Genomic DNA, 13,238 nt, shown 5'->3' on the forward strand with positions numbered 1-13,238 from the left:
CCAATTCATAACTACTCTATAGGTGTAGCCATTCAGACCTACTTTATCTATGTTATTGCCTAGCCTATAACTTTTCAACGAGAATAATATTGAGACTTTAGTAAATCATTTGCTGGAAATCTAGGTAAATATTTATCTACACCACTTCCCCGATATATTAGTCCAGTTAGCCTGTCAAAAATGGAAATGAGGTTAGTCTGACATGACCTGCTCTTGTTAGCACCATGTTGACTTTGAGATCACCACTTTGGGTCTTAATAAACATTCCTTTAATAACTTATTGCAGAGTTTGCCAGGAATTAAGATCCAAGTCATTAGCCAATAGCTTTCAGGGTCTGTTCCCTTCTCTTTTGTGAAACTTAGGACAATATCTGTGATTCACTAGCCTTATAGCGCCTCTCCCTTGCTTGTGATCTTCCACAGATCATTGACAGTAGTTCAGTAATTATATTTGTAATTTTTTTCCAGTGCCCTAACAGAAACTATGACAGGGCCTAGTGCCTTGAATTCATTAAAATAATATCGCCTATTCTGCGTTATCATCTGTTTGCTTGGGTATTGACTCCCAGTTAGCCACTTTGGTTAAGTTCTTCCCAACCCAAAGATCTTTCTTCTGGGCATAGAAAAAGAAATAAAAAAAATTGACCAGTCCTACCTTCTCTCTGTTATCAGTCATTATTCCCCCTATCTTGAATTTCCTTGATCCATTTCTTTTCCCCAATATAGTCATCACAAATATCAAAGAATTTTAGAGTTGAAAAAGACTTCAACCACCATTTTATCCAATCCAAATGGGAAATGAATTGCCACTACAACACATGCTCCACAAATGTCATCCAAACTCTCTGGAGAAACCTCCAAGTAGGGGAGCCTACTTCCTCACAGGGCAGACCATTCTACTAGTAAGTATCTTTGATTGTTCGGAAATTTCCCCTAACATCTAGCTTTAAATTACCTCTTTGCAATATCTATGCATGGCTCCTAGTTTTGCCCACTGGGGTAAAACACAACATCCAGATACTCAAAGATACTTATTATATTCTGCATCCTATGGTTGTTTATACTACAAGCTAAATAGAATTCTTTTTTTTGGAAGATTCTTTCCAAAATTATTTTATGTACACTAAATTTCATAATCTTTTCTAATCCTCCCCAAACTAACTAATTTCTCTGGATTCTCACATTCTAATATGATTTTTTCTTGTCTTGTTCTCATTTATTTTTATATGTAACAATATAATATGTAACATCATGCTATAATACATATAATTTACTACAAATATTTAACAAATCATAAGAAATATGCTTATCCAAGAGAAACAAATTCTCACAGTAGCCATGCCCCCAAATCTGTCTCCCATCCTTCCCTCTTCTCTCATATTCCCTCCCAAAGAAAGTAGGTAATATGATATAGGTTGTACCTATATTATAATATGTATTTCCCTGTTCATCGTGTTATGAAGCAATACATATATTGCTTACACTAGAGAAAAATTCATGGAGGAAATAAATATTCTTAAAGTGGGAAGCAGGGTAGCATAGTAGACAGAGCACTAAACTTTGAGTAAAGGTTTAAGTTAAAATCTCACCTTACAATTACTAGCTCTGTGATACTGGGCAGTTCCCTTAAAGTCCATGTGCCTCCAATTGCTTATCTGTAAAAGGAGAAAGTTGAACCCAGTAGCCTCTGAAATCCTATCCACTTCTAAATATAAGATCCTATGTACTGATCCTTATATAAAACTCACAGATCTTTTTGTAAACAATCTACTGTCTAGCCCCATTTTCCTCATCTACTACTTGGGAATTTGATGTTTAGAAATTTTACATTTATCCCTATTGAAGTTCATCTTTATGAATTCATCCCAATATCAAGATATTTCTGGATCTTCAATCTACCATCTGATGTTTTTAACTCTCTTTCCCAGCTTTCTATCATCAGCAGCTTTGATGAGCATGCATACAGCTTAGGGCCATACATAGTTCTGGTTCAGCATTAGCAAATAATGGGCACAAAGATTCCCCAAGTTGTTCACGTTTCTAACATTAGAGTTTAACTCTTATCTCTCCATCTCTCATAACCAATCCATTGCCAAGTATTGCTCATTTCTGCCTCCATATCTTTCATATCCATCCTCTTCTCTCCATTCACAAGGCTACTACCTTAATGCAGGTCCTATTAACTCTTGCCTAGGCTATCATAATAGACTAATAAATGGTCTCCTGGTTTCCAGTCCCTCTTCTCTTAAGTCCATCCTCTATAAAGCTTCCATAATGATCTACCTAAAGTACCTGCATGATCCAATGTCGCTCTTGCTTTATAAAACCCTTAATGCTTCTCTACTACACATAAGATGAAACATGTCCTATTCAGTTTGGCATTTAAGGACCTACACAATCTGACTCCAATCCACCTTTCCAATTTTATTGTTTTTTAATACCCTTCATACACTGACATGCCATATTTGAACCAAACTGGATCATTATTCCCTTGTTTATGATTCTCTGTGCATTTTTCCAAGCCGATTATCTTCCCTGAAGCCTAGAGTTCACTTTCTTTTCCTATCTGCCTCTCTGATTCTTTATCCTATTTCAAGACACCACTTAGGGGGCACATACTGCATATAAAAGTTTTACCCCAGTCACTAATAATACTCCCTCTTCCTTCCTCAAATTATTTTATTTTAGGTATCTTCATTCTTATTGTGTATTTTATCATCTAATAGAATTTAAGCTCCTTGAAGGCAGAGACTACTAGGTTTTTGCCTTCATATCCCCACTGCCTAGCACAGTGCCTTACACATAGTAGGTACGTAAGAGTTGTTGAATTAAATAGGAAAACTCTTGAGTCCACATTAATTGATGAGATTTTTAGTCATTGTTGAGTTGCCCTGATATGGAAGCCTGGATAGGGCATGCTAGGAATGTTTCTTTTCCCTTTTGGATCCCTGACTATATCAGAAAGATGAGTGAAAAATGACAGGGCAGGGAGTAGGGACTCTCTTAAGGACCAGCTTCCAAAGCTGAAGTTTGTTAGAGTTTGGGTTTGCTGCTTTCCCATTCTGTCACCAGGTTATATGCACATTCACTTAATAAGCACCAAATTTTTCTTTTTAGTTTGTGTATCAGTGGCATGGCTCCAAATGCTATACTTCCTCAAGGAGCCCACAAAATTATAGTCCCTAAGGAAAATAATTAGAATCATAAAGCTTAGAAGTGCACATCTTTTCTTCTACTTGGCAAGAAAAAGCCATGCCACCAAGAAAGAAGGGGTTTGCCAGCTCTGCCTCTAACCACTAACATTTACTTATTCCACTCTCCAGGCCTAGATGGTTTAGCACCATTGGTAAGAAAAACAGCACTAGACATGCCTGTGCTCAGCAGAATGACTAGACACAGTGTGTGGCTTACACCAGCTGCCCCAGGACAATTTCACTCAAATTATCATTAAAATAACATAACTAATACCTGTTATTTTTGTAGGAGACAACCAACTAATTTCTTTTTCTTCACTACTTGAATTCATTCTAGTGAGAATGATGTTTCCTTTGTACATGTGTCTCAAGACATCATTTTAAAGAATTTCATGTATATTTCTCTAGATTCATTCTTGTGGATATTTCAAATGACCAGCTGATGATGATAATAGCTCTCATTATTACCATTTAGATATCTCTTTTAGATCTGAAAGTGTTTTATGCATGTCATCTCATTTGGTCCTCAGGAAAATCTTTTAGAAGCTAAAATCTAAGTGTATGATACAACGAAGGTCATACAAATTCATATGCAGGCTTTTAGCATTGGTTCACTTTTTTCTCCACTTAGTTCATTTCCAATTCTACAATCATTTATTAAACATGTAAGTAGTGAACATAATAAGTACTACTGTATACTCACTAGACTCCTTCTGCCTTCCCACACAGCTCTCCCAGGCACACCAGCCCCCACTGTCATTCCATGAACAAAACACTACAGGTCTCAGTTCCAGCCATTTTCTTGGGCTGTCTCCCATATCTAGAACATTTTTCTTCCTCATTTCTACCTCCTGGCTAATATCCCTCCTTATATAGAAAATATTCTCTAATCTCCCTTAATTCTAGTGCCTTAATTGTAATCTCTGTTGACTATTCCTTTTTATTGTCCATAGAGCTTGTTTGAATTGAGTAATTTGTAAATTGTTTCACAATTTATTATTATTATGAACTCCTTGAAGATAGGGATTGTCTTTTGCCTTTCTTTGTATTCCTATGGCTTAGTACAGAGCCTGGTCTACAGTAGATATTTAAAAATTGTTTATTGGCTGACTACCAGTCATTGTGTTAAGACCTGGGGACATGAAGATAGAAATAAAACAGTTCCGTCTTCAAGAAACTTACATTCGGGGGCAGCTGGGTAGCTCAGTGGATTGAGAGTCAGGCCTAGAGATGGGAGGTCCAGGTTCAAATCCAGCCTCAGAAACTTCCCAGCTGTGTGACCCTGGGCAAGTCACTTGACCCCCATTGCCCACCCTTACCACTCTTCCACCAAGGAGCCAATACATAGAAGTTAAGGGTTTAAAAAAATAGCTATAGAATCTCTAAAATTCTTTCAAGTCTACCTAATAAGGAAAGAAATTAACACAACTACAAACCAGTCTTCATAGAAAGAGAGTCTTATGTTGTGTACTTAGATAATAAAAATGACAATATCTAAATTAACTTACTTTAAAAAAAAGAAACTTACATTCTATTGGGAATTTATATTCTACTGAAAGATGCAGCATTGGACAAAGAGACAACATGATCCAAAGATCACTACACATGCTTATTGACTTAGAAAACCAATATTGTGTATATTCTACTGTATTTTGATTTAGTAAAATATTTTCAAATTATATTTTTGTTTGTTTTTGTTTTTTAAACCCTTACATTCTGTCTGAGAATCAATATTTGTTCTAAGGAAGAAGAGTGGTAAATGGGTCACATAGCTAGGAAGTATCTGAGGCTAGATTTGAACCCAGAATCTCCAGTTTTAAAATCTGGTTCTCAACTCACTAATCTACCTAGCTGCCCCACCAATTAGATTTTAATATGGCTCAGACCATATTCGGGAATGTTGTGGCCACCTTTAGGCCATGTGTTTGACCCTTATGCTTCATAGTATTATAGTATTTGGAGGTTTTAAAAAAAAGGCTTTGAAGAAAATCTAGCTCAACTCTGCAATTTTAACAATGATCAAACTGAGGCTCAAAGACATAAAAAGCAAGTTGCCATCATTACATAGCTATAATATAAGCTAGAGCTAGGATTCCAGCTACAGTCTCCCAATTCTGTATGTCTGATACTTTTCCCACCATGCCACATAAATACATAGCAAGAAAGGCTCAAACCCCAGTCCTCTGCCTCTAAATCTAGTGCTCTTACCTTTATATCACTGTTCTTTACTGAGTACCCTAGGCTGCCCTTATATTGATTGTCTGACCTTCCCTGTACCCCTTTTTAAAAATGCCACATGCCATTCTTTGGTTTTCTGTAGTTAGGCCGATAATTTTAAGTTGGTTTTTTTAAGAGTTTCATAAGTGTTTTTGATAATACTGAAACCAAGAAGTGTTTTTTTTGAAAGTGCCCTCTGTGCCTTTTGGACAACAGTAAACAAGCCTAATGAACTGGGGAGGAGGAAGAAAGGCCATTGGTTGGACTTTATTTTTAGATTTATTATTTTTATTTTTCATGTAACGATTTTTAAAAAGTCTATCTTTTCCTTCCACTAACCTATCCTCCCACCTAGACTATGGATTCCTGACCCTGGCTCTGGTTGAATTTATAGCAAGAATTTCTCTGCTGGCTTGGACAGGGCAACCAAATCGATTTGAATAACTATATGATTTCTAAGTTCTCTTCCAGTCCTAGGAGTTCATTAGCTCTGAGCACATGTGCTGAAAACAAGGGTACTCAAGGAGGCATTCACAGTTATTGATTGCTCTGACCACACCTTTGGAATGGACCAATGTAGTGGAAATTATGCTACTGGCTGCAGTGATTACAGTGCCAGTTTCACTTGAGCTGAAAGCCCTGTGACTTATTAAAGTTATTTATTTGCATGGTTCCTCTTCCCCATTCCCTTTTGGAAGCAAAAATATCTGCTAAAATTGGAGATATTTTGCAACTAAATTCTCCAGTGAAATCTTCTTCTGATGCCATGTAGGGTTGTCATTATGATGCTAGGTCTTTGAAGGCTAAGCCAACAGAGTTCTGACAGATTATATCAACATAGAAAAGCTTTGTGTCAGAGCCCAGTGAATGACCAGCTCTACTCTCCAAGTACCAGTCAAGCTAAATGAAAGTCATTAGGTGATGATTTTTTTAGCCATGGCAGATCATGAAACTATTTACTGAGGTCTACTTCAATGGATAATTCATTTTGAGGATACCTTTGTAAAAGAATCAATAATTTCCAGAAGATATTGGTTCTACTTGGATTTCTAGCATTTACTCAATATAGATGTAGATTCTGTTTGTCAAGCTTGCAGATGAGGAAGAGTTGTGAATAAATATCTAAGATATTTATTATATTATATATTAATATGTACAAATTAATATATAATATATTATATTAAGATATCAAAGTCAGGATTTTAAAAGATCATTGAGAACAGCTATCATGTTGCCAAATATTTTCTAATCATCCCTATCCCCTTCAAACAATACTCATAAGATATGAACTAGTTACTTCATTATCTTATTTGTCTTCCTCTGGACAAATTATTAATTTCCCCCTCAAAATTAACAGTGATAAATAGGGAAACTACATTTTGTAAAAGGTACCATAGAAAGAATTACTATCAATACTAAACATACATGCTAAATTCCCAAAGGAAAAGGTAAGTGAGCTAAATGGGAAAATCAACAGTAAAACAATAATAGTAGGACCTCAATTTAAATGTCTAAAACCTAGGAAATTTTAAACAAAAATGACCTGAATAGAATTCCAGAGTATTAGATATGATAGGCCTTTGGAGAATATTGAATGGGAATAGAAAGGAGTATACCTATATCTCAGCTATTCATACATAATATCATCACAAAAACTGACCATGTATTAAGGCATAAAAACATCATAAAAATATAGAAAAGCAGAATCATTAAATGCATCTTTTACTGACCAATCATAATCCAATGAAAATAATTTTCAATAAAGGACCTTTGAAACAATGGTTAAAAATAAATTGAAAACCAAGTAAATTAAACCTAAAGAATGGATAGGTCAAAAAGTAAATTATAGGAACAAAAATAAGATACAACAATGAGACAATATATCAACATTTGGGGATGAAATAGAAGCCATACTTGGGGAAATTTTTATATCTCTAAATGTTTCTATTAATGAAAAACAGAAAGAACAGAATGATAAATGTGATATGCAACTCGAAAAATGATAAAACCCCAATTAAGTAGCAAAATGGAAATTAAGTAGCAAAATAGAAAAGGAGAGAGAGATATTAATGAAATGGAAATTAAAAATGGATTAATAAATAAAACTAGGATCTGTTTTGGAAAACAAACAAATCACAGAATAGGTAAGCAACTAGCTAACTTAATTTAAAAAGAAAAAATTACCATTATCGAAAATGAAAAAGGTGAATCTATAACCAATGAAGGAGAAACAAAGCAATTATTAGGTGCTGTTTTTCCCAACTAAATTCCAATAAAACTGACACTCTAAGCAAACTGGATGGATGTTTACAAAAATACAAAATCCTTAGGTTAACAAAATAGCAATACAATACTTAAATAAACCTCTCTTAGAAAAAGCAAGCCAAAAATGAATTCCCAAAGAAAAACTCCCCAGGACCAGATGGATTTACAAGTTAATTCTAATATGCATTTAAGAACAATGAATTCTAGTAATACAAAAATTGTTTGGGGAAAAAATAGGCAAAATAATCCTACCAAATTCTTTTTATGATACAACTATGGCTTTGATGCCTTAACTATGGAAAGTCAAAACAGAAAAAGAAAACTATAAACCCATAACACTTAACAAACATTAAAGCAAAAAAAATTTGAATAAAATATTTAAAATGAGACCATATATCCAAAGATTATATGCAACGACCAGGCTAGATTTATATCAGGAATGGTGGGCCAGTTCAATATTTGGAAAACTAATAAACTAAACACTTCATTAAAATAAAAAACAACAAAAATTATATGATTATATCATTTGATATAGAATAAGCCTTTGTTAGATATAACACCTACTCTGGTTAAAAATGCTAGACAGCCCAAAAATAAATGAAGACTACCTTAAAATTGATAAGTAGTGTCTATGTAAAAGTAAAAGCCTGTATAATCAGTAATGACAAGAAGCTAGAAGATTGTCCAATAAGATCAGGAAGAAAGCAAGAATGTCCATTATCATCATTAGTATTCACTACCTTGTCACAGATGCTAAATATAGTGATAAGAAAGAAAAATCAAAGGAACAAGCATAGGCAAAGAGGAAAAACAATGATCACTTTTTATATTTGAAAAGATGGTTTACTTCAAGACCTGGAGTCAACTAACAAAATTTTTTTAAATTAACATCAACAAAAAAACGAAAATAATTAACAACATCAACAAAGGTGCAGGATATAAGAAAAAAATACAAATTATCTATATTTCTGTATATTAACAAAATATAATAGAAAGAGTTAGAAATATAAATTCAATTTAAATGGCTATAGAAAATATAAAATATGTTGGAATCTATCAGCCAAGATACACATAAGAACTATAGGAAAACATTTTCAAATATTCAGTCCAAAAATAATCTGAAGAATTGAAGAAATATAAATTACTAGTGGGTAGACTGAGATAATGTATCAAAAATTATATTACCTAAACTAATTTATTCATTACCAAACTACCAAAAGATTACTTTGTAGGTCTAGAAAAAATAGCAACAAAATTTATCTGGAGGAATAAAGGATCAAAAATATAAAGGCAACTAATGAAAAAAAGGCAAGAAGGAAGGAAACTTATTAGCCAAATGTACTACAAAGACAATCATCAAAACTGTTAATTGGTAAAAAGTAGAGAGGCTGACCAGTGAAACTAATAAGGTAAACAAGCAGTGTAGTCTTGTGTTTGGTAAACTTCCTGTTATTAAGGCAAGAATTCACTGTTTAAAAAAAAAACAACTGCTGGAACATTGGAAAGTAATATAGCAGAAACTAGATATAGACAACATCTTATATCATGTATGAAGGTAATCTCCAAATAGCTACAAGATTTAGACATAAAAGATGACAGTCATCATAAACAAATTAGAAAGGAAGAAATGAGCTGCTAGACTTTTTGACAGAAAAGTTCATGAACAAACAGGAATTAGAGGTGCAAAGGAGGTAAAATAGAAAATTTTGATTAAATGTAATTTAATAGTTTTTATACAAACAAAACCAGCAGAGCTAAAATTTAGAAAAGAAGTAGGAAATTGGGGGGAAAACTTTGCAGAAGTTTCTCTCATAAAGGACTCACTACTAAGATATTCAGGAAACTAAGTAAAATTTATAAGAAATGTTCAGTGTATGGATAGAATTTGCCCCCCAAGATTCTCTTACCCAGCATCCCATTTGTGTGCTAACACTGCATGAATCTACTGAGGATAAAATTTTGGTGTGACCCCACTCCTCTCTCTCTCTTTTTCCCTGACGGTGGCTGCTGAAGCTGGCTGAGAGCCGGCAGGAGAATTTACACACGTGGTCATACTTTCGTTAGAATATTAGGCTTTGAACTTCCTTTTTTCTTTCTTCTTCTTCAAGGCATTATTAATCAACTTTATAAAAAATAATACTTGGAACTAATGATATTAATTTAAATCTTAAATTTTTGGCAAGTCAGCCATTTAAATCCTACAAAAGGATACAAACCAGTAGTTAGTAGAGGAAAGAAATCTGTCATAGGAAGTAATCCAAGCTATCATAAACAACATGAAAAATTCATTTAAATCACTAATAATTAGAGAAACACAAATTAAAACAATTCTGAGGTAACACATTAGACTGGCAAAGTGGATAAAAAAAAAAGGAAAATGACAAATGCCAGATGGATTGTGGAGAAACAGGTACATTAATGCAATAATAAGGGATCCATGAACTGTTCTAGAAAGCAATTTGGAACTATGTACAAAAAGCTATTAAAATGAGCATATACTTTGACCCAATGATATCTCTACTTGGTCTATGCCACAAAAAGATTAAAAAAAAAGGAAAAATGGAACTATTTGAACAGAAATATTTATAACAGATCTTTTTGAAATACAAAGACTTCAAGCTGAGGGTGTTCATTCATTGGAAAATGGCAGAAGAAGTTGTGATGGAATATTAATATTCTTTAAGAAGTTATTAATGGGGCAGCTGGGTGACTCAGTGGATTGAGAGCCAGGCCTAGAGATGGGAGGTCCTAGGTTCAAATCTGGTCTCAGACACTTCCTAGCTGTGTGACCTGGGCAAGTCACTTGACCCCCACTGCCTAGCCCTTATCACTCTTCTGTCTTGGAGCCAATACAAAGTATTGGCAGACAGAAGGTAAGGTTTTAAAAAAAAATAAGTTATTAAGAGAATGGTTTCAGAGAAATCTGGGAAGACTTTTATGTACTGATGCAAAGTGGACAAACTAGAAGAACAATATATACAAACCCACAATATGACCTTCATGAGGCTGATTTAGATATCAAGGTTAGAACTATAATAATATATATATATATATTTTTTTCATATATGTATATATGAATCAATATCCTATTTTTTCACAGACAGGGAAACTGAGGACCAAAGAAAGTGACTTTTATGGGGTCATACATGGAAGAAATATAAGGGTAGATATTCAATTATAAACTTTCCACTATACCATCTTGCCTCCATATTTTGGCAAACACTAGTGGTATTACTGAAATGGCAATGAAATGAAATGAAATGGAATGAATTGGAATTCTAAAGGGTATCCTTCAGGAGCCGAGTGAGTTTATTGGGATCTTTGAATTCTTGTTTTTTAATGCTTTGTTGCTCCCTTCATGCTTTGCAATATATTCAAGGTTATTTCTTTGTTTCAGGGTTCTACGGGCAGCTGCAGACATTTTGTCCTCCGCATTACAGTGATCCTCAGAGAAACATGGCCCATGGCAACTCCTGCAATATGGTGCCTTCCTTTGAAGATTGCCTTGTCCCTGCATCCATGGGCCAGGCAGGATTCGATGTTTTCCACCGAGCTTTTTCTGCTCATTCAGGCATTACAGGTCTGTTTGACATTAGTAGCTTAGGACCCAGGGGCATACTCTCAGAGGGGGAAATTTCCCTTTATTTCTGCCATTTTTCCCCATTCTTTGTATTTTAATGGGGACTCCTCACTTCTCTCCAGTTCACCCTAAATGGTCCTGCATGCTAATGTTATTGTTTAGAAGTATTGTTGACTGGGCAGCCTCTGTTATGAAGCCACCCTTCATCATTACTGGTTTCCTCTTGTCTCTTCCAGTGTATGATCTACCATCAGGTTCCACTGGCATCTTTGGTGAGTCTCTCCGAAATGGATCTGAAGATGCTACCTTCCTACAGATCAGCGCTGTGGATCGCTGCCCCAGCCAGCTTTCTTCTGTCTATACTGAAGGCTAAAAGCCACCCTGGCATCTAATGCTCATCCCCAAACCCTCTGCTTCAAATCCCCTTCCCTCCATCCCAGATAGGACCCTGAGTGCCCGGGTATGCACAGCCCAGGAGCACAGAAGGATCCTTGCAAAAGAGGGCTGGAGAGATGCAGGTCCTCACCAAGCCTTCAGAAGGTCAGCAGGCGAGCCTCTTTCTCCTTTGGTTTGCTGAGTCTTGGGACAGCCCACCTATCTTTTCAAAGGAAATTCAAAGACTGAATGAGAAAGTGGCTGTTTTGGGGAGACTTTTCCCATGGAACCACTGAAATCATGAAAGAAAAAATTCAGGCTTGGTTTGGGGACAATCGTCTTTTCACACAAGGACATAGAGGCACAGTACAAGCCTCTTAAGGCACAGAGCTATGCCAGGCACACAGCTCTGTGGTGCTTCTGCAGCTAAGCAAAGCCAAACACAAAAGGGAAAAAAATAGAGCTTCTGACAGATGCCTTTGGTGACACCACCTCCCAGAGGCCCTCCAGGGATGCTACCTGGCCCAGTATCTCCAGCAAGCTTGGTTCATCTCTCCCATTTTATACCCACAGGCTTACCAGTAGTTTGCTTTTTTTTTACTATTTTTCTAATTACATTATTTTATGCAATGAATAAAAAGAATCTGCCAAGTACAGTGACTTGAAAGACAATTTACTTTTATCCCAGCTAATTCTTCCACTTATAAGAATTAGGGCACCTTTTTGTCACTTAAAAGAAAGAAAAAACAAACAACCAGGAAAAAAAAAAAACAACTTTTCTGTGGCCTCTTTCTGGCATCGCCAAATAAATAAATAAAGCACCCCTACTTGTATTTCCTCATCCTTTAAAATCCTGCCCACACAGACCCAGCAGTGCTTGGAAGTCCTTTGATCTTTCAATTTTATAGTTAGCAGAGGATGAGTGGCTGAATTATATTAGATGTGCTCCTCCAGCAATGAATGCAAAGTCTTAAAGCTGACTTAATTCAGTAAGCTTTGGGCCTCCCACTCCAAGGAACTTGTGCCAAGAGATGGGCTACAAATTGATAAATTAAATCCTATTTCAGTGCTCTGGCCAGGTGAGACATTGGCAAGCCTTTGGATGGATTGAGGCAGTCTGGGGGATGTGAGAGGAAGAAGTGAGGTTCCAGATGTGGTAGAGGAGGAAACTAATGGGAGTTGAGGTGAACAGTTACTCTGTAAATACTCTCCTTCCTTCTCTTTTAGCCTTGCACTGTTCTCTTCATTCTTGGTTCTTCCTTTTCCCCTTCTGTCCACCTCTTCCCCACTTATCTATATCCTCCTCCAACCCCAGTGCTGGTCCAGACCCAATCCACCCCAACACCTCTCTAACAGCTTTGGAGAGATCTGGTAGGAAACCAGTTAAAAGCGGTAATGAAGGAAATTTGAGACAAGGAATATGGATTGAGGGATGAAATCGAGATGGGAAACCACCATTTCTGAAATGCTAGCTTGGCAGCCCAGAATTTAAGTTGTACCTTGTGTTGGTACATAGATTTTGAGATTAGACGGAGAGCCACTGTTTTTTATAGTTTTTAAAGCTAACAAATTCTGGGGCATAAGACTACCAGAATATTGAACATGCA

General features: G+C 35.7%; 1 protein-coding gene across 1 annotated transcript in view; it reads left to right on the forward strand.

Moving 5' to 3' along the window:
* The window catches only part of GLIS3 (GLIS family zinc finger 3), a 407,867-nt gene extending 395,376 nt beyond the window's left edge, over positions 1-12,491 (forward strand). Inside the window, exons 7-8 of the mRNA XM_044677238.1 lie at positions 11,074-11,256; positions 11,493-12,491. Coding sequence (XP_044533173.1) covers positions 11,074-11,256; positions 11,493-11,629 — 320 coding nt within the window. The 3' untranslated portion in view covers positions 11,630-12,491. The remainder of the gene's footprint in view (positions 1-11,073; positions 11,257-11,492) is intronic.
* Positions 12,492-13,238: the final 747 nt, after the last annotated feature.

Source organism: Gracilinanus agilis, chromosome 1, assembly GCF_016433145.1.
Source record: "Gracilinanus agilis isolate LMUSP501 chromosome 1, AgileGrace, whole genome shotgun sequence".
Lineage (NCBI taxonomy): Eukaryota > Metazoa > Chordata > Mammalia > Didelphimorphia > Didelphidae > Gracilinanus > Gracilinanus agilis.